This window comes from Xiphophorus couchianus, chromosome 22, assembly GCF_001444195.1.
Source record: "Xiphophorus couchianus chromosome 22, X_couchianus-1.0, whole genome shotgun sequence".
NCBI lineage: Eukaryota > Metazoa > Chordata > Actinopteri > Cyprinodontiformes > Poeciliidae > Xiphophorus > Xiphophorus couchianus.
This window is the reverse complement of record NC_040249.1, coordinates 15,890,911-15,911,045: the sequence shown is the minus strand read 5'-3', so window position 1 is coordinate 15,911,045 and position 20,135 is coordinate 15,890,911. Positions and strand designations below refer to the sequence as shown.

Genomic DNA, 20,135 nt, shown 5'->3' with positions numbered 1-20,135 from the left:
CACCTCTTCTTTCCAAAATTTGTTTTAGATTAAAATAATCTCTTTTAGGGGGAAAAAATTACATTGTTTTCTTCTAAAAAAATAAAGCTAACGATGCATTATTACTTCTTCAAAGCTTAAAATGACATTTATTTGTAAAATGTGGTGTGCTTTGTTTTAGCTGTTCTTTAGACTGAAATACATTTAATGTCAGCAACTTATAAGAATCGGATGAAAGTCCATAGAGTCTGACAGCGAGGGACATTTAAACATTTAAATGCGGGGAGACGGAAAAACCAAGGTTGTCATCTGAAAGTGGCCACATGGTGGAGCAGTTGAGCGCAGAGTTTTATTGGCTTTAATGTATTTAATAACTGTCAGGGTGATAGTGTATCAGTAATAAAGGAGCTAAAGTTGAAATTAAGTGTAAATTAAAGCTTTTGACGGACAAAATGATGGAATCTGTGTAGGTTCACTATTTTTAGTTCCTACTGTGTTCAGCGGCTCCTCGGTCCCGCCTTTATGGGCCACATCTGCGGTGACGTCCCAAACTCTGAACTTTTCTCTCCAGCCATGCAGCCCTTCAGTCAACAGCTCCACTCAGACAGCGTTGAACCCCCTCCTCTGGGGGATGTTGTCCTTTCTCGGAGCTGAACCAACGCAGTCTGCGTGTATTTGACAACTTTTCTCAGCCTGTTGCCGCTGCGCTACCAAAAATATTGTTGATGGAAAAGATGTTAAACTCTGGCTGGCTTGTTGTTCTCCTGGTGATCACAGCCTGTCTTCTGCGGAGCTCTCTCAGCGGTAAGTTGTTTGTTTTCTTTGGGGGAAGATACGTTTTCCTGAGCTACTTCATGGACCCTGAAGTAGCCGTAGAGGTAATCTACTCTTGATTTAAAGCTAAAGGCAGGACTCTTCGCTGGACATTGCTGCTCAAGTGCGATTAAACTCAGATTTCAATGTGTATATACAGCATTTAAGCCCTCCAGGAAACCTTAATTGATTAGATTAGTCTGGTTTTGGAGGCTACCTGTCACCGTTTGTACAGGTTAGTGCAGTACAAAGTACATTGTCAGTTTCTGATAACACATAAGCTGTGGTAGATGAGTAAATCACCTTTTGGATTTTACAAGCTTTTAGACTGAAACAACTTTAAATACTACGTATAGATATGTACTTAGGAAAGCAGTGAAGCCCTTAAGCTTTTTACTTTTTGTCACATTACAACTACAAACTTTAACATATTTTATTGGGATTTTATGTGTAGTTCATAATGGCAAAGATGAGGGGAAATTTCTACAAATAAAAATAAATAAATAAATTGACACTGTGCATATTTTACCCATTCTTTAAGCACAGCCATTTTGGATGTAGAGTGAATGTGTACATATTGGATCTAAGTCGGAACTTTGACTGGGCCACTCTAACACATGAAAGCTTTGACACAAGCCATTCCATTCTATTTCTGGCTTTGTGTTTAGTGTTGTTATCCTGCATTTAGCTCCATCCGTTTGTCACTTTTATGTCCAGCACAGCATTACCACAGCATGATGCTGCTTTCTCCGTATTTCACTATAGGCATGTTGTTTAGGGTGCAATCTTGGATATCTGTCACACAGCGTTTTAAATGGAAGACAGAAAGTAAATATTTGATCCCATCTGATCAGAATACCTTGTTCCACGTTTTCACCACTCCACACATGTGGATCTGCATTTTACAAACTGCAGATGAGACGTCAAACGATAAATGTTTTTTCTTGCCGCTCTTTCATAAACTCTGGATTTATGACGATCCCAACCAGTAATGTTTCAGAGGGCTTCAGATTTTAATTTGTAAAAATATTTGACAACCATCTATAATTATTATTTCACTTTACAAACATGAGCTGCTTTGTGCTGAACTGCCACAGAAAGTCAATGTTTCTGGCTGGAATGTGATCAAATTTAGTGTAAATATTTACGCAATACACTACATTCAAAATACGGGTGGGAATAAAAAAGAACAAGATTACAATAAGAGAAGAAAATAGAAATATACGTTTTATAGAATTAAATAAAGTGTTTTTCAACAACTATAAAAACAAAAGAAAAATGAGTATCTTATATTAGTACAATAAGATTTTATTATGTGCACCACAGCAAAGCAGCATTTTTCTCCTGTCTACTGCCAATGTTGCGTGGTTCAGAGCATCCTAACATCTCGTCCTCTGTGCACAGTTCAACAGTCCAACGTTCGCCGACCAACTAGGAGCTCAGAGGCTATTGTCATTCCACGCCACGTTTCTCCAGTTCACCTGAGTGAAGATCAGCTCAGGCAGCTGCAGTTCAAGCCCACCATCCACTCCATCGAGCTGTCAGAGGGCCACCAGGCTAAGTTCAACTGCTCCATCGACATCCCCGATACGAGGCTGGACCCCTCCATCATCTGGAAGAAGAACGACAAGGACCTGTCCGCTGACGAGCACATGGCGATCAATGAGCTCCAGACCTTCACAGACGGAGTCACAACTCTCATCTCCACTGTGATGTATGTTGCACTGAGATGTAAGACGAAAATAATGGATTACAAGACAAGTAGGGAGATTAATATGTCACTATGTGCTGCGTTACAGCATTAAAAAAGTACAGAGAGTGGATGCTGGCGAGTACCACTGCACACTGAGCGTCAACAATAAGACAAGGAGGTCTCAGTCCATCGTTCTAGGGGTGGAAGGTGGGTTTTAATAAGATTGTAACAACAGGTGCTTCTGTGTCAGTATAAATTTACTTCAAGAGTACAAATATATCAACACAAAGATATGTTTTATGATTTTATATTTTTGCATTTTTGCACCTCTCTCCCCTCCGCCCTCCTGCAGGTCTGCCAGGATTTATACACGAACCAGAGGACCTGAATGTGACCAGGAATGCAAATTTCACGCTGACCTGTGTGGCAAAGGGACCTCCAGAACCGGTTTCTATCCGCTGGTTCAGTGATGAAAAACCTGTTGAGGGAAAAGAAGAGGAAAAGTCTCCCAGCAGGTTAACTGTGGAAGGTAAACCTCATCAGCATGCAGTTATTTTTATTTGAGTTGTGTGATGACCAGCCTCTTTCTGTTCTAGCCGCTCTCTTTATATTCTATCTAATAAAAGGTTTAATAGGACAGCAGAATATCTTGGTGACTCTGTGAATGTGTCAAAAAATACAGATTGTGATTTATCCCTTTCCTGACTGTTCTTTTTTAAATTAGAACATTTAAATTCAGCATTTATTTAGAAGCTCTGATCCGTCCATATAAATGAAATGAAAGCGTGTTTTAATGAACCTCTATTTGTTGGTTTCCAACCAGTAAAATCCAAATGACTTTTTAAAAGGACATCCTGGTTTCTATGATTGTGATGCAATTAAAGCAAAGCAAGCTGTAAAATCCTTTAATGACGTTTAACTAGTTTTGCTTTTAATATTTCCCCGTCTGGAACTCAGTGTAGAGACAATTCAATCATCAGCACATATAGATATTCAGCGTTTCTGGACAGCGGTGTTTAGTCATCCCTGCGACGGACTGGCGACCTGTCCAGGGTGTACCCCGCCTCTCGCCCGGAATGTAGCTGGAGATAGGCACCAGCAACCCTCCCGACCCCATTAGGGACAAGGGTGAACGGAAAATGGATGGATGGATGTTTAGTCATGCCGTCCCTACCCCGTCTTTGGTTTCTCTTCTGCCTTGTGTCTGCTGCCTCAGCAGCTGCACCTTGCTTACGGCAGTCACATTCCTCACCACGTTGCTCTGCAGCGCGGTTAATAGTGGTCATTCACATGCGGTTGACGCTTTTTGTAATGCTGCTCAACCAGTGCAACATTGGACAAAGAGCTGATTGCTGGAATAGCACACTTCCTGAAAGCTTCCTGAGACTGTGCTTGACACCAGTGCATGGTTAGCTTATGGAAGCAACATTGGAAACTTGCGCAATAACGTGTAAATAAGACAAAAGTTTTCAATGGGAAGAGGGCACGGAAATTGCCTGAGCCTTGAGGGGAGTTTAATGTTTTGGCATCTTGTTAATTAGGAAGTTTTCAGATGCAGCAGCTGGTAGATGTTGTTGGCTAGATGTTTTTTCCTGCTTTGTGTCATGAAACCAACTCAGTCAGTCAGCTTCTAGGTTTATCATGTTTTTAACAGACGCGTAGTGGGGTTGGCGACAGCCTGTCCTTTTAGCGTCTAGTAAGACATCAAAGGTTATGCGACTGTAATTGCTTTCAAAGAAACTTCAACAAGTCATCCATCACAGTTTGAGGTTTTTTGTGTTTAACTGGTTTCTCTTCATCCCCCCAACATTTCTCAGCGTGTTATGATACACTGGTAATCTTCCTGGGAATACTACAACTTTCAGTGGTTTTTACTGGGATTTTAGTCTTGTAACTTATAGAACTTTATCTTTGAATTGTTCGTCACCAGGCCTCTGCAGAGCTGAATCACCTGCTGATCATTTGATTTAGGTGTGTTGGACAAGAGATGCATCCAAAGGTTACAGTATGGTGACTCTTGAGGACTAGATTTGGGCACCGCAGTGATACATCAACACTAGCTGCATTCCCATTAACCATACTATTCTCCAAAATGTAAATAATGGAAGTCATTTTGCTAAATGGAAATTTGCTCCAAAGTATGAGGGGTTTGTTGCTGCAATGCTTTAATAAGTCGCCAACGTCTCCTCTGATGGCTGATAGATGATGAGCGCACGGCCGAAATCTGAATATATCTCATGTAACTGTTTACATCTGTTGCTGACCATTACTTTGAATAACTTATTGCGTGAACAAGCGTATTCGTGTGTGATTTTAATTTTGTTTCTCACTTAATGGACTCTGCCGTTGCAAAATTTTGGTTTTTTTGGCATTAGCGGATATTGACAAATATTTGCACACATTTGTAATGGAAAAACAGCTGTAGTAGATCTGAAGAGCAAGTAAGATGCGCTTTTCAAATATTTTGACATATGTGTATCTGAAAAGTGTAACAGGCATAGTTTTAAGCTTTTATGTAGACTTGCATTCAGCTCCCTTGAGTAAATACTTTGAAGAACCAGATGAAGCCTTTCGGGATCTCTACCACCTTTGCACATCTAGAAATAAAAAGTTTGACCATTCTTCTTCACAAATTAGCTTGGTTGAATTTTAATGGAGACCATCTGTGAACAAAGATTTTCAGTTTTTTTCCATTGATTCTCAATTGAATTTTGAGCTGAACTTGGACTAGACCATTCTAACATGAATATGTGTTGATCTAAATGCAGTGATAATTAAAAGGACCTCTGATTGCCATGTATGCTTCCCATCAGCTCTGTCTAGCTTCACTTTTATTGCTGAAAAAAAAACATTCTCACTGCATGATGCTGCCACCGTCAAGTATCACAGAGTGCATGCTGCTTTCAATATGATGTGGAATGTTGGTATTTCACCACATTCCACCTCAACTTCTGCATTAAAGCCAGAAATTTCGGTTTTGGTCTTATCTGACGGCAGGTATTTTTGTCCCTCACATGACCTGTGCCTTTGTTTCAGCGATGGTTTTCTTCCTGCCACTGCTTGCATGATTTGGGGAAGCCACTTTAGCAAAGCAGTTAATTTGCGTCATCAGATCTGAGTCAGCTTTTTTCACTTTTGCATTCATTCTTGTTTTCTAGTCTTAAGAGTCTGATTGATTTGAGAGAGTTAATTTTTACCTTCAAAACGGTCAAGGGACATTTAATGTCTGATATTAAGCTGGAAATTAGACCTGATTTCTCAAGTCCTTCTCCAGGACACATTAATAAACCAGGTTTAAATTAATGACTAAGTAACAGCGAAACACTAGATTACATACGGAAGAGTCACTCAGATCAATTTGGTTGCAGCAGAGTTAGACTGAAGGCTTGAAGTGTGGAGCAGTGGGTTGAAACAGCTGTTTCAGAGACACAGCCATAGAAAAAGCACTGATAGCAGATTTTAGTCTATGTTCCTGTAGAAATTAAGTAAAATCTTTAATTTATTATAATTACAATGCACAAAAACAGACATTTCTGAAGTGTATGCTACAGAATTTATCGCTACATTTCAAAAGAAATGAAAAGACAAGCAGAAGTGTGAGAGAGTTCAAAACAAAAGTAATAAAAAATATTAAGATTCATTTTTTAACATGCATCCTGTCAAATTTAGTTGATTTATCACAAAAATGCATCAAAAGAATTTAATAATAATTGAAGTTAGCAACCATACTGAGTGAATGTTTTTATTTTTTCATATCCCACAGTTTTCTTTGAGTCCGATTTAAAGTCGGGAATTCTTTGACACAGTCAAGGTCAGAAGAGTATCTGCCTAAAGAAAAACAGAGCTGAGAGAGCAAACGAAATGACCGCTCTGCCTGTGACTTCTAGGCCACTTTACAAGTTTCAGGCAGCGTTATTGGATATTGTTGTGGCTAAACTGGCTTCCACAGTCTGCTGGTTTCTACATGAGATGCAGTATGACCTTTGTTATGACATCAGTGCAGCTGGGGATAAACTGCATATGGATAATTTTTACTTCCTTGGTTTATGTTGTGCATATATTTTTGATTGTTTTGCGTATGTTGACTCTCGGCTTTGCTCTTGTGCTGCATTAAAAAGCTGCGGTTATCTGCATTACTCTGATGTTGTGTCCTGCTCTCTTGTCAACACAAAGTAATGTCCTCGAATGTTACACAAGAAGAGGAATACAGACATTTCTGGTATCTTAATGTCTCAGTTTCCCAACACACATGCCGACTTTATGAACCCTTCTGAGAGTAAACATCATCAGAAGCATAAGATTTAAACTATAGGCTGTTACTCTGTGGTTTGCTACGGGCGAAGCAGATCCACCATTGCCAGAAGCTGAGGGGTTAAAGGTTTAGAGCTGTGCTTTGGTCCGGCATGTGCAAGGGGCCTGGCTGTTCGGAGGTTGGATCTGCGGACAAAGGCCCCTTTCACAGGACGGCCCACTGCCCGGTAAAGAGAGGCAGAACACAGAGGCTGGCAGGCTGCAGGCAGAGCTCTGTGCAGGACCAAATACTGGCAAACGAGCTTTGCTGCAAACTCAACTTCATTGTACATAATGAGTGGTTAAGGGCCTCTCATCAGAAACAAATTTGGTCTATTGACGTAATTAGAGTGCTGTTAATACAGTTGCGAAATATGACTTGCATGATTTCAAAAAGTTAGAATTGCAATGCAGGCTCACTGCCATTCATAACATCTGTTTTGTTAGATATGGAGGCTTTTCACCACAATCTACAGATCAAGACAAGGTAAATCCGTTCTAGCAGAGTGTTTCAGTTCCTACAGGTATTTGGAGAGTTTCTGATGTCAAAACAATGAAAACTTCCTTGAATATAAGATTGTGGCTGAGCCATGTGACCAAAAAAAGATGATCTAGTGATTTTAGGATCTAGTTGTTCTAGTTTTATGAAATGATTTACAGAAAGCATTTTTTGTTTTCTTTTCCATATTTGGCATTCATTTTTAAAAATTGTAAAAATCAAAAGATGAATATTGAAAGTGTTTTTCTGCAATCTGCTATGCAAGTATACTCTTGGGTGCAAGAAAATGCAATATGTTTAATAACTAAATAATACTAATTACATTAAATAATCTGTATCAGTGGCCCCTATCCCTGGGCATTGGGACCCACTGTCCTGCATGTTTTAGATGTTTTCACCTGATTTAAATGTTTGCATTCCCTCCTTTGCCATCGATAGCTGCAGAAACTTGCTAATTGCCCTTTCATTTAAGCCAGATGTGCAGCAGCAGGGAAACACCTAAAACATGCTGGACAGTGGGTCCAGAGAACCAGGCTTGGGAACTTCTAATCTATATTTTAAGCCCTAGTGTAGAACATTAAAACGAATGCATCATGTTCAGAGCAACACTCAGAGGATAAAGAAAAAGTTCAACCAGCATCTTAAAAATGAAAGACGCGGTTTTCAGAGCGTTTAAAAGGAATGGCAGAATCCATCTGTGTGGAAAACTACATATTTAAAAATAAGTTTCTACCCTTCAGATGTATGTGAAGCCTTTCTCACCTGGAGGCTTTACCATTGTAAGGAGTAAAGTCTGAACTACTTTACTTTGCAGTTTTAGCTATGTTAGAATTGAGCACACCTGTTATTTGAGATTAAAACGCTCTAAAGGTTTATTACAGAAAGAAGTAGAAACACTGGGAATGGACTCTGTTGTAATCTGGCTGTGTAGTTTGTGACTGTATTCGCTCCCTGAATAGAAAATGGAAAAACAGCTGACATCCCAAGCTGCTCGGGGAGCTGGAGGAAACCCAAACCTGAAAATTAGAGGGTGCCGGATGCGTGTTTCACATCCACATCGCACTGTTTAGCTATTCTGGCTCACTCTGATCCGCGTCCCAGTTTCCTTATGAGGAAAAACCCAGAGACGTATATGTTTTTGTGTGTGTATTACTGCTTTTGTTTTGATTCACTTCTAGAGTACAGTGAAAGCAGAAATGACAAGACATGACCCTGATACATTTCCTTTTTACAATAAATACGTGACTAAAAACAAACCTTTTTGTTTTCATTTGTATTCATCCCACGTGAGTCGATATTTTATAGAAACACCTTTGGCTGTAATTGCATTACAGTTGCAAGACTTTTTGTGTATCTCTTTATCAGATTTACACATCTAGACCCTGAAATGTTTCCTATTCTCAAGCTCAGTCAGACTGAATACAGACATTTAGGCTTGAACTTTGACCCACACATTCCAAAATGCTGAGCATGTTTTGATCTAGCAGGTCTTCAAGGAGTGTCCTGCGATTTATGAAAACACAGAACAGCTTTATTCCTGCTAATTTTATTTAGTCCTCTGAGTAAAAGCACAGCAAACTTTGTCAGTTGTGAAATATTTGAAAGCTATGTATAATTCTTTTCCTGCTTCACATTTAAATGCTACTTTATACTGATTGATTAGCGTGAAAGATTGGTCCACAGTTCAAGGTTGAAGTAAATGTCCAGATGGGTGTTCTTGCATTCAAAACAATTGATATCTAATACATTTACACTGATGCATCAATCTGTTTTACAAAAGGAAGGTTAGATGCACAATTTCAGTCGTTTTCCCGGTGTTTTCAAGGTGCTCTGGGATGAGTTTTGTGACAGCGTTTCCGAGACGCAAGTGCTGGAAAACACAGCACAAAAGGGACATTATTTCAGAGTCCTAATCTAGCCTCGCCTGGCTGGGCAGATATGTGGCTGTTGAAAGAGAACAATTGCGCATCCAGGAAAAAAAAAGAGCCGCGGAAAGGTCTGGCTGTTGTCTGCTTCCAAGGGAATTTGACTTGTTGGCCAAAATCTAGAGAGTAGAGACAATGTTTCCCGTTTGTTCTTACTCCAGGGTTTTTCACACCATTGTAAGAAAATACTACTTGAATTCTGCAACTTTGTTGACTTTACTCTTCCATTTGCAGGTGTGGACAAGAAAAACCAGTACAGCTGCGAAGCTCACAACGTAAAGGGAGTCTCTACATCCAGAGTAGCAACTATTAACATCAAAGGTAAAAGGTAGAGCTTTTTAGGGATGTTTTTGATGCTCCTTGTGTGGATTTTAATCACTTTTATTGGTGTTACTTTAGTTCTTCCCAGTCCTGTGACTAATCTTACGGTGACGGCTAAAGAGTCCAATAAGCTGATGCTGAGCTGGATCCCTGGACACGACGGCTTCTCTTCTATCACCAGTTGTCACGTCAGGGTAAGTCCCACACGTGGAGAAAATGCTGCTACAGTTTTTGATTGCTCACCTGATCTCTGCTCCATCCAAGGTCAAAGAGATGAGTCAGAGGAAAGGGGAGGTGACCATAACCAGGCTCGATAACGTCACAGTGCCGCCTTTCCCTTGTGAAGTCTCCGGGCTGAAGGCTATGACGTGGTACAACATGAGTGTTTCCTGTAGCAACGAGCTGGGAGCGTCTCCGCTCTCCATGTGGATCCAGAACAGCACCACAGAGGGAGGTGTGTCATGAGTTCAGCTGGGACTGAAACAGTCAGGTTAATCATGATGAATCAGTTATTAAAATAATAGTCAACTAATTAAGTAATCGATTAATTGCTCCCTAGAATATACAGACTCTAGTTAATGAAAAAAAAGACTAATCAGTGAAAGAACAACAGCAGTAATTAAGCCAAAGCTGCACAAAAATATATACATTTTGTATTTAAGATAAAAAAACAAATGTTTGTCTGCAAATCAGAGCTCTTCAAGTGGCATAGTTTTAGCTAAAGGAGTTTTATGTTACTGCATTTTAGGCAACAAAAACTCCTTTTATTTTAAAAAGGAATTTAATTATTTGTTTATTTATATGCTTAATGTATTTCTGCAGAAAATCAGCAGTATGTTCCAAGTTTTGTAATAGATTGTCAGAATAATCTTACTAAAATAATCATTTCAGAAACAATATAATCCGATATTTTCCTCGCACGTTGACTCAAATGAAGGCTGAAATGGATTAAAAATGAGAAAAATTCAATTTGGATCCCTCACATCTTCAAGGAAACTGATTATAATTTGACACTGTTCATGTATTTGCTCTCCATACCCTCAGATGTTTCTGCCTCATCTCATCGTTCCTCTTTGGGTTTTAGGAATTGCAACACTGTGTAATTAACCCGCTTCCCATTCCAAATGTGATCAGTGTAAGCCTCCTGCTTACTGGAGTACTCATAACTTGCACAACTACTACTTGTGGAATTACCACAAGTGAATTCAGAAAAACGTGGTATTCACTAAATCCGTTGTTGTCTTGATGGGTCACTCAGGAAATAGGAGGGGGCTGACAAAACAGAAAGTTCTTACTGGGTGGAGCTCCTTTCAATTTCCTTCCTAAAGCCACTGCAGGGAATATTGTAGTTGAAAGACTTAATAGGACATTCCTGGAAGTCACCAAATACCAAACTGCATTCAAAACAATTTAGTCATTTCAGGAAGATCGATGTGGATCTTGTTTTGTTTTATTCTTAAGCTTCAGCCCTGTAAGAAGTCAATTAATGTTGTTATGATGCTTTACTGCTGTCTTAACCACTTTATTTTTTTTTACTTGTCATGCCCTCAGTGCCATCAAGTTACCCCAGAAATGTGACCGTGCAGCTGAATGAGTCATGGCTAGTTATCAAGTGGAAGCCTCTGCCAGAGGACAAAATAAATGGCATCCTGCAAGGCTATGAAGTTATCATTAAGCACGGAACAGATGAAGATAGGGTGAGTAAAATAAATTTAGCTTTTTGCTTTCTTTAAATTCCTTTCCCTATATATTTCCTGAGGACAGATCCACAGATCCAAGATTGAATCCATCCTCAAAAGTTCGAACACAAAAGTATAAAGACGGTTTCAAAGAAGATGAGAGTCACTGAAGCTATTTTGTCTGGAGAAAGTGCAGATGACTTGTTCAAATTCCAAGTCTCTGGAACAGATGTTGTTCCTCATTTGTACGATAGCAGCTGTTCTTTATTGCCGCAGATGTGATCTCACAGCTGCAAATGGAAAGCAGAACAATGTAAATGAGGGCCTGTTGAAAGTACTCAGGAGGCAACATATAATACACACAGAACTTGCCATGGAGCCTGAAGTTTTGTCCTCTATAAAAAGCAGAGAAAGGTTGGTTAGATCCGACTTTGTTCTCGCATCAACTTATGTAGCTCATCTGTCCACTAAGCCAATAAGTGCATGGAAACTAGCAGGAACATCGAGTAGTGAACAAGTTCAATTAAAGTTAATGCTTCAGAAAACCTGTTTTTTCTTTATTTTGTCAGGGTTGTTTGAAAAAAAAAATGTAATTCCCTACTGTTCCACTTGTTTTCCATTTGGGAATAATGGCTCCAACTTTGGTTTACTGGAGTCCCAAAGCCTTAGTAATGGCTTTGAATCATTTTCCTCACTAACAAATGTGAGTGAGTTTGACATTTTATCCTACTTCATGTTGTCAGACAGGCTCTATTTAGATTCTCTGTGTGGTTGTAATCAGACCTGGTTGTTGCAAGTGAAAACAAACTCATCTATGTGTTTAATCCCAGTTGATTAATGATTTAGCAAAGGATTATGGTTACTTTTCCACATATGGTCAGGCTGGTTTGAATAGTTTTTTCCCCAATAAATGAAATGGTCATTTGAACACTCCAATTTGTATTAACTGTGATATAAAAATAATGTGAGAGCCTGAAACATTTAAGAAAAAAAAGGGAGCAAATATTTTTTACCTGACTTTACATTGTTTTAAGATGACTAAATGTACAAACATGTAAAGGAGTGTGACATAGTGAAAACTGATTGATCCTTCCTTTGTCCTGACTTGTGAAACAGTCAACTTCCTCATTTCTTGTCATCAAGAGTTCAACTTAGGGTATTTTTTTACCACTTCTCCCAATAATTGCAAAAGCTAAGAAATGTCATCATTTATTATTCCAAGGCCAGCCTTAAGATTGGTTTTAGTTTCATTATATGTTTAATTCATACAGCGAAAACAAATAAATCTGAATCTGAGTCAGAATCTTATTCATAGTAATTCTTCCTGCTAGCTAAAATTAAACCATCTATTGTTCAAACTCTAACACTTGTGCATAAGCAGTCATACTTGTGTGTAAAAGGGTACTGTAGCACAATACTGTTTCCTGTCTTTCCCCGATGGTTGGAAGTCAAAGGAAGTTGACAGCTTTTCAGTTTTCACACTGGATATATGTGTTTGTCTCCACTCAATACTGAGTCATCTAACTGAAAGAAGTATGAATACAAGAGTGTACCTTTATGCGCTAAATATCATGTATGAAAGGCATTACTGCACCTTTTTTTAATTCTCAGTTATCTGGCTAGATGGGAACCATTGAGGTGGGGAAGTTTTGATAGGAGAGTTTCATAGGGGAGATGAGGTTGAACCTGATATTTACATAAACTGCATTACCACATACCTAGATATTAAATTAACAAAATGTTTCCCAGGTTTAGATGAATTGTCAAATTATTTCTACTTACAAAGTGTTAAAATAATTAGTGAGGGAGTTTTTAAAAATTCCATCCAAGATGAAACAGCCTTTTCTAAATTGTAGGACTTCAGTCAAATGTCCATTGAGATCCATTAATGTCCAGCCTGTAAATTCCTGGCTGATGTTTTTCTTCAACATATTCACATGATATCCTTTCAACATTACACCATCAATTTTGTGAAATGCACCAGTCCCTCCTGCAGCAAAACATCTACACATGATATTCGGAACCTTGGTTTCTCCAAATGTCACAGTGGCCATAAAGACCAACCACTTCATTTTTAGTATCATCAGACCACAAGAGCTGCCTCAAAAATTAAAGTCTGTATCATTGTGTGCATTTACATGTAATCTGGGTTTTTATGTTGCTTTTGGCTATTGTTTTCTTCCTTGCTGAGTAGCGTTTCCGCTCATGTCAGTACAGCACTGACTTCATTGCAGAAAATGACCATTTCTTGCAATTTTTAACAAAGTTTAAAGACACATTTTACTCCAAAACCCATTCATTGTTTAAATCCTGTTTATGTAAACATGTGGAAATAAATAAGGTGATAAAATATCTCCCTGACATTTATCCTTTATAACTAATTTTGGTAATACTAACCTAAAGCAGGAAAAGTTTAGTCTGATTTAATGAGGAAGAAAGGTTATGATCTTTTACACAGTGTAAGTAAATACACTTGTTGTTTCAGATGAAACAATACCTCTTCTGACAGTTTGATGCTGCATGAATGTTTATTTGCATGTTTTCCTCCATTAGATGTCACAAACATGTTGGCTCTCAATCTTGGGTTCAGTGTCCTTCGTCAGCACTTTGGGAAAGCAAACCACCTCCAGATGGCACCATGCGGAGTGTTGTGAAATTTAGAGCCGTGTCCGTCACATGCTTCTTCACATTTAGCACAAGCTACTTCAGAGAATAAGTTTCCTTCCCTTTTTGAAAGAGGTTTACAATAATCCCCCATGAACACTTCTCAGGACTTTCCAAAAAGGTTTCATACTGGAAGTGCTTCAAAACACCTCCACAAGTTAAAGTTTCTATGATGTATTATGTTTTTACTTTTAGTTTAATTTACGTTAAAACATGGCTTTGTCTGTTTGTTCTGCTGACTTAGTCAATGTTTTGTTTCCAGATATTTTTTAAAGAGTGGTACAGGTCTTTGTTATAGCTGTTTTGTTTTATTTTAGGTGCACACTGACAACACCACTACTTTAGTACCTGTGAAAGAATTCAACACCACCTACCGCGTGTCGGTCGCTGCGCTTACGAAAGCAGGGAGCGGCATGGTCAGCCCAGAACTCCGGTTTGAGGTGCCACCTTCGGACAGTAAGCAGCTCTGCTGTTTTTATTTTCTCATCTTGTCAATGTCCAACAGTTTTTTTGCTGATAGATTTGTGCTGTCTGTCAACTGTTGTGGTTAATGTAAAAGTTATGTAAAAATCACATTTTGCACATTTTCCATTTGGGTCGCTACGAATTCTAAAAACACCCAAAGCACTTAAAATAACACCCTGGCAGTTTTTGGCAATAAGTTAATATTTTTTTATGTCTGGAAATTGACTCATTTAAAAAATCTTTGTAATGTCACAAATCAGCAGGTACTGCCCACCACTTAGCAACCCCATTGAAACACAGCCCATCATCAAGCAACCTATGCTGAGCTCCAGGACATTTGATCAGCTGGTTTCACCGCTGTAGTTGCTGTTCAATGGCTGCTGGAATAAACATATTATGTTGTTGATTTACCAGTCGAAACCACTTGCTGCATTCTTGTTGACTGTGCTTTAGGCTCTACTTTTGCTTTTCAAACGTGTGCAGTTGTATGTTTGTTCATCTGTTTGAAGCCATGTTCACATGCAAGTATAGACGTTTAGTTGGGGGACTTGGCCAGCAGCAACTTAATTGGATTTAAAGTGACAAGAGGCCCTAAAACAGCTCATTCTGAAAGGAGCTCAAAATAAGTAGAACTAAAGTCTGATTTGGTTAGATTTTATTTTATTAAATATTAAAATAAATCAACCAAATATCTCTTTCTCAGAGGTTTGATCTTAATTTTCAATGTTATATTCTCGTTTCAGCTTCAGGGGTGATCCCTACCTCCGCCCCAGACACAGGCCTCCCACACGCTGTCTCGGTTATGGTGGGCCTGTTTTGTGCCATCTCTCTTCTGCTGATTATCATCTTGGGGACACTTTGTGTACGGAACAAGACGCCCAGATCTTGTTTTGGGTATGCTGAATCTTCTACTTTTGCTTAATCCTACTTTTGCTTATTCAGCCTTAGAAGTGGCCACCTATGCGTGTTATGTTTGAGTTAATTTTAGTTCATTTTGAATAACATTTCTTTAAGATGAAGAATGGGAAAAATTTAATAGATTAAGGCTTATCTTTTTAAACTGGATGTAGTTCCTGTTAGTCATCACAGCATGCTGATAATAATGGTGCAGCTGTGTGTTTTATATGGAAGTCATGACTCAGGGTTATGTTTCAGGAAAAGGACACGGGCAGCTGCACAGATAGAAAAAACACTATATCGCAAAGGAATAAACTGCCCAGATTGCTTCCTTGCTACACTGACCATTAGATATGAAGAATCCTGCCAAGTTTTTGTGTGCGTGTGTTTTTTTTTTTTCCAAAATCCAATGATGTCAGTGGAAATATTTTTCCTCTTCTGTCGCCCTCTGCAGGTTGGCGTTTGGAAGCGCAGAAAAGTCAGATGCGATCATACAGTACACAAACCAGAGATCATACAGCCGCAATGCAGTTGCAATCACTTGTATGTTCTTAAATATTTAATTGAAATCAATTAAATTAATTGATTTCTTTTTTTTTATGTCTGCAAGTATTCAGAACAATATCAATGTAAAAACACATTTTTTTTGCGCCTCTTTTGTTCAGTTGGGAATCTTGGTATAAGCGAGGAACTCCAGGCCAAACTGCAGGATGTCATGATCCAAAGAAACTTGCTCTCAATAGGAAAAGTTCTTGGAGAAGGTGAGGGAAGCGTTTCAGGGATGTGTAGGTCCACCAGAAAGTATTCACAGCTCTTCAGTTGTTTCACATTTTATGATGTCACTGTTTTTGTTTCCTTCTATAATATCACTACACAAAGTAACTTAAAAGGGGAAAAACAGAAACATGTTATCTGACAGTTCTGTGAATTTATGAACATTAAAACAGTTAAATATCCAAGTAAGACAATAAATAATCCAATCTTTGCTATAATAAATATAATAGAGCTCAGGTGCATCTAGTTTCTAGAGCACATGTGTCAAACTCAAGCCCCAGGGGCCAAATCTGGTCTGCCGTCGCTTTTCATGTGGCCCACAAGACTCCAGATTACATCAATAGGTCCCTGTGGTTTTTAAAAAAAATTCACACAAAATCAAAAGTTCCCCACATTTTTCTTCTGTTTTTTGCTGCAATTTTTTCTCAAAATTGATCGATGACATTGGGTTTTTGATAAATTTGATAAGGTGATTAATAAAAAGTTACATTAATGCAAATATTGTAAAAATTTCTTACAAATATTTATTTAAAAAAAAACAAACACAAAAACAATCACACAATCCTGGAGGGTTGATCAATGTGAAAAGATGTTTAGTATTATATAATTTTAAGAAACACTTATTTAAAGCTGAAACAAACAGCTGTTTATTAATATTTTAACAGTTTAATAGGTTTTAATACATTGTGGCACAATCGGCCCTTTAAGAACATTCAGATTTTTGATTTGGCCCAAAATGTAACTGAGTTTGACGCCCCTGTTCTAGAGGATCTGCAGATAAGCTCAGATAAGATGTCTGTAATAGAAAAATGTGTAGAAAAACCCAAGGGCGTGAATACTTCCTGGTGACCCTTTAATTAAAGATATTTAATATCACATTACTTACACAGTACAGCCTTCATGAATGGGCTCTGTTGTTTTCCAGGTGAATTTGGCTCGGTTGTCGAGGGACGATTAAGAAGCTTAGATGGCACATCTGTAAAAGTTGCTGTGAAGACAATGAAATGTAAACTTTATGATTATATAAAGACTTAGACATTTGTTATCTTTAAAAAAAGAGGAAAAATAAATATTTAACTCTTCTTTTCAAACAGTGGACAGCTTCTCTCAAAGGGAAATTGAAGAGTTCCTGAATGAGGCGGCTTGCATGAAAGATTTCAACCATCCTAATGTCATCCGTCTGCTCGGTATGAGTACTGAATTATGTAAAATCTCAATGCTCTCCTTGCCTTTATCTGTTCTTATTTGCACATTTTCTGTGTCGACTTGTCCTTCTAAGGTGTGTGTTTGGAAGTTGGCTCTGAAAATTTTCCCAAACCGATGGTCATCCTCCCATTTATGAAATATGGAGATCTTCATAGTTTCTTGTTGGGCTCACGCCTGAAAGAGAGCCCCAGGGTAAGATTTCAGCCAACATTTAATACATGCACATTATGGTTAGAATTGTGTTTTTATTTCAACACCGTTGTCTATTGTTTTATCTTTTTGTGCACAGTTCTTACCAACTCAGACTCTCCTGAGGTTCATGGTTGACATTGCTTTGGGTATGGAGTATCTCAGCGGTCGTAATTTTCTGCATCGAGACCTGGCGGCTCGTAACTGCATGTAGGTTTATTTCTGTGAGATTTGCTTTCAAAGAAAAATCTTCATTACTCAAGAGGTTTATTTGACTTATTCTTTACTTGTCTTGCAGGCTGCGTGATGACCTGTCGGTGTGTGTCGCTGATTTTGGGTTATCGAAGAAGATCTATAGTGGGGATTACTACAGGCAGGGCAGGATAGCCAAAATGCCTGTGAAGTGGATTGCAGTGGAAAGTCTGGCAGACAGAGTTTTTACTGTAAAGAGTGATGTTGTAAGTATAATGTGGATCTAGCAATGTTCCCTGAAAATCACCAGATAGCAGCTAAATAGAGAACTAACTCAATGAGGAAATGTGGGTTTGCTTATTAGAGCTTCCAAGTTCCCTTAGAAATAAAGGCTGAATAGTCAGTTGTCTTATGTTTCACATGCCTTTATGTCAGGGTAAAAGAACTGCTGACACATGCTGAGAATATTATATCATGTTTTTTTTTATTTTAGCATTTTGTCAAATTTAAGAAAAGCCCTAAAAGAAAAACAAACCTAGAAGATTTATACAAAAGAACAGCAGCTTTTGTCAATTATAATCAGACCTACGGCAAAATAATAACATGGGGGCCAATTTCTAATCAAGCCTTGGAATGAATTTATCCCTCCAACTCAGAAAATGATATACAATATTTGAATGAGACAAGATGAGATCTTAGAGATATGTTTGGAAATCATAACACTCTAGTTTCACAGAGAATAAAATGTGTTTTGAAGACTTATCAAAGTGGAACTAAGGTCTGCCATTCCAGCTATCGAGTGCCACTCCCTGCAACTTTGCTGCAATACATCTGAATCAAAAAGCGTCAGCATGTTTTACAAAGAGGTGATCTTTAACCATTTGATTCAGATCGATTTGAGAACTGGACATTAACCTGGTGGGGAATAATCCAGTCCAGCTTTTACCAGTCTATGCATAATGCTGTTTTTATGCTTATCAGATCATATTGTGGTCCCAGTTATCAAAAATAATGTTTTGCTTTTTAAAATGTGTGCAGTGGGCATTTGGTGTTACCATGTGGGAAATTGCTACGCGAGGCATGACGCCGTACCCGGGAGTCCAGAACCATGAGATTTACGACTATCTTGTTGAAGGTCACAGACTGAAGCAGCCGCCTGACTGTTTGGACGAACTGTGAGTGTTTCAGTAGTATTAGCATGCTCCAAAAGTTTTTGTTTATTTTATTTAAAAGAAACAATAAATTTTACTGTGTTTTTCATTTACCTGCTCAACAACAAATTAAATGTGCAGAGCCCGCATAAAATTAATTCAAGGGCCACAAACAGGGCGAAGTTTAAAAACAACCCTTGATTTATATAAGCATATTTGTGTGTTAGAATAGCTTTGACTTTCGGTCTATTTTAGATATATTTACTGTCATAATTTCCACTGGCTAACAAAGGATTTTTTAGGGGATCCAGGCCAGCAAACACATTTTATAAAAAAATATATATACAGTATTAGAGTCAATATTAATGTTTTATTTAGATTGTTTTCAGTTGTGCTTGTGGTTCACTAAAACATGAAATTGTATATGATTTGTGTCTCTTTTTTTCTCTTTTACTTTTATCTAGGTATGAGATCATGTACAGGTGCTGGAGAGCCGATCCGGTGGACAGGCCGCTGTTTCCTCAACTTCGGGAAATGTTGGAAAAGCTTGCAGAAAAACTTCCTGAGTGTTCTAGCAGGGAAGATATTATTTATATTAACACCAGCTTTCCTGAAGAGGACCCTGACCGGGAGGAAATGACCACAGAAGAGCTGGAGTTAAGCTCCTCCCCTTTCTGCAGCCATGAGGCAGCAGAAAACACAGTAGTTACAGCAGACATTCATGGGCAGCAGAGGGATGATGATGATGATGATGATGCTAGAAGTGGTCGTTACGTAGTGGTGGTCCCCGCTAACAACTCCCTGAGCTCTCCCACGGTGGACACGCCGCTTTTGTCAACGGATACTTTGAGTCGAGCAAATCGGGCAGCAGATGTGATGGAGCACAGTTCAGATGGCACTTCATGCCTGTTAAAATGATTTAGAGGCTAAATTTCATCCAGCTGTAAAAACATCTCACGAAGGTTCACCAGCACTAACTGTTCTTCCTGTTTGCATCTCAAGCGCCTCCCTCGTTCTTTAAATGAGCAGTGTTAGCTTCACATGGTCAGCTTATTACTTTTCTGTCAACTCCAAACATGTTTCGGTAAGTAACATATTCAATAAGCCTCCCTGAACTGTGAAACTCGTTGAAGTTTTGAGAAATGTGTTTCAATGTAAATATGGTAATGTACAAAATGTCTATAAAACAATCCTGTGTTGTAAAAATAAATTTTGTTCTCATGAAGAATGTTGTTCATTTGAAACTAATTGTTGTAGCTTATCATTGTGATATTTAGAGGAGATAATACATAATCTCATGAATTATCTACTTTAAATAAAAGGATACACAGGTATATGTTTTTAAAAATCCCACATTTTGCTTTTTTAATTTGTTGCATGTGAAGTTTCTAGTAAAGA

At 38.4% G+C, this 20,135-nt stretch overlaps 1 protein-coding gene across 1 annotated transcript; it reads left to right on the top strand.

Moving 5' to 3' along the window:
• Window positions 1–704: 704 nt before the first annotated feature.
• Window positions 705–19,981, top strand: mertka (c-mer proto-oncogene tyrosine kinase a). Its single transcript, XM_028006083.1, has 19 exons — window positions 705–783; window positions 2,197–2,506; window positions 2,592–2,692; window positions 2,838–3,014; window positions 9,434–9,520; window positions 9,599–9,714; window positions 9,785–9,974; window positions 11,072–11,217; window positions 14,181–14,319; window positions 15,072–15,222; window positions 15,680–15,768; window positions 15,891–15,986; window positions 16,925–17,005; window positions 17,094–17,186; window positions 17,279–17,397; window positions 17,495–17,604; window positions 17,693–17,852; window positions 18,625–18,761; window positions 19,202–19,981. Exons 1-19 carry the CDS (start codon window positions 705–707, stop codon window positions 19,653–19,655), a joined length of 2,835 nt encoding a protein of 944 aa, XP_027861884.1. The 3' UTR covers window positions 19,656–19,981.
• The last annotated feature ends 154 nt before the right edge of the window (window positions 19,982–20,135 follow it).

Bases quoted from the DNA above. Each gene is read 5' to 3' on its own strand.
- mertka (XM_028006083.1), top strand. From the start codon at position 705: ATGGAAAAGATGTTAAACTCTGGCTGGCTTGTTGTTCTCCTGGTGATC. The intron at 17,605-17,692 runs GTAGGTTTATTT...CTTGTCTTGCAG, and splicing joins CTGGCGGCTCGTAACTGCAT to GCTGCGTGATGACCTGTCGG. The intron at 17,853-18,624 runs GTAAGTATAATG...AAATGTGTGCAG, and splicing joins TTACTGTAAAGAGTGATGTT to TGGGCATTTGGTGTTACCAT.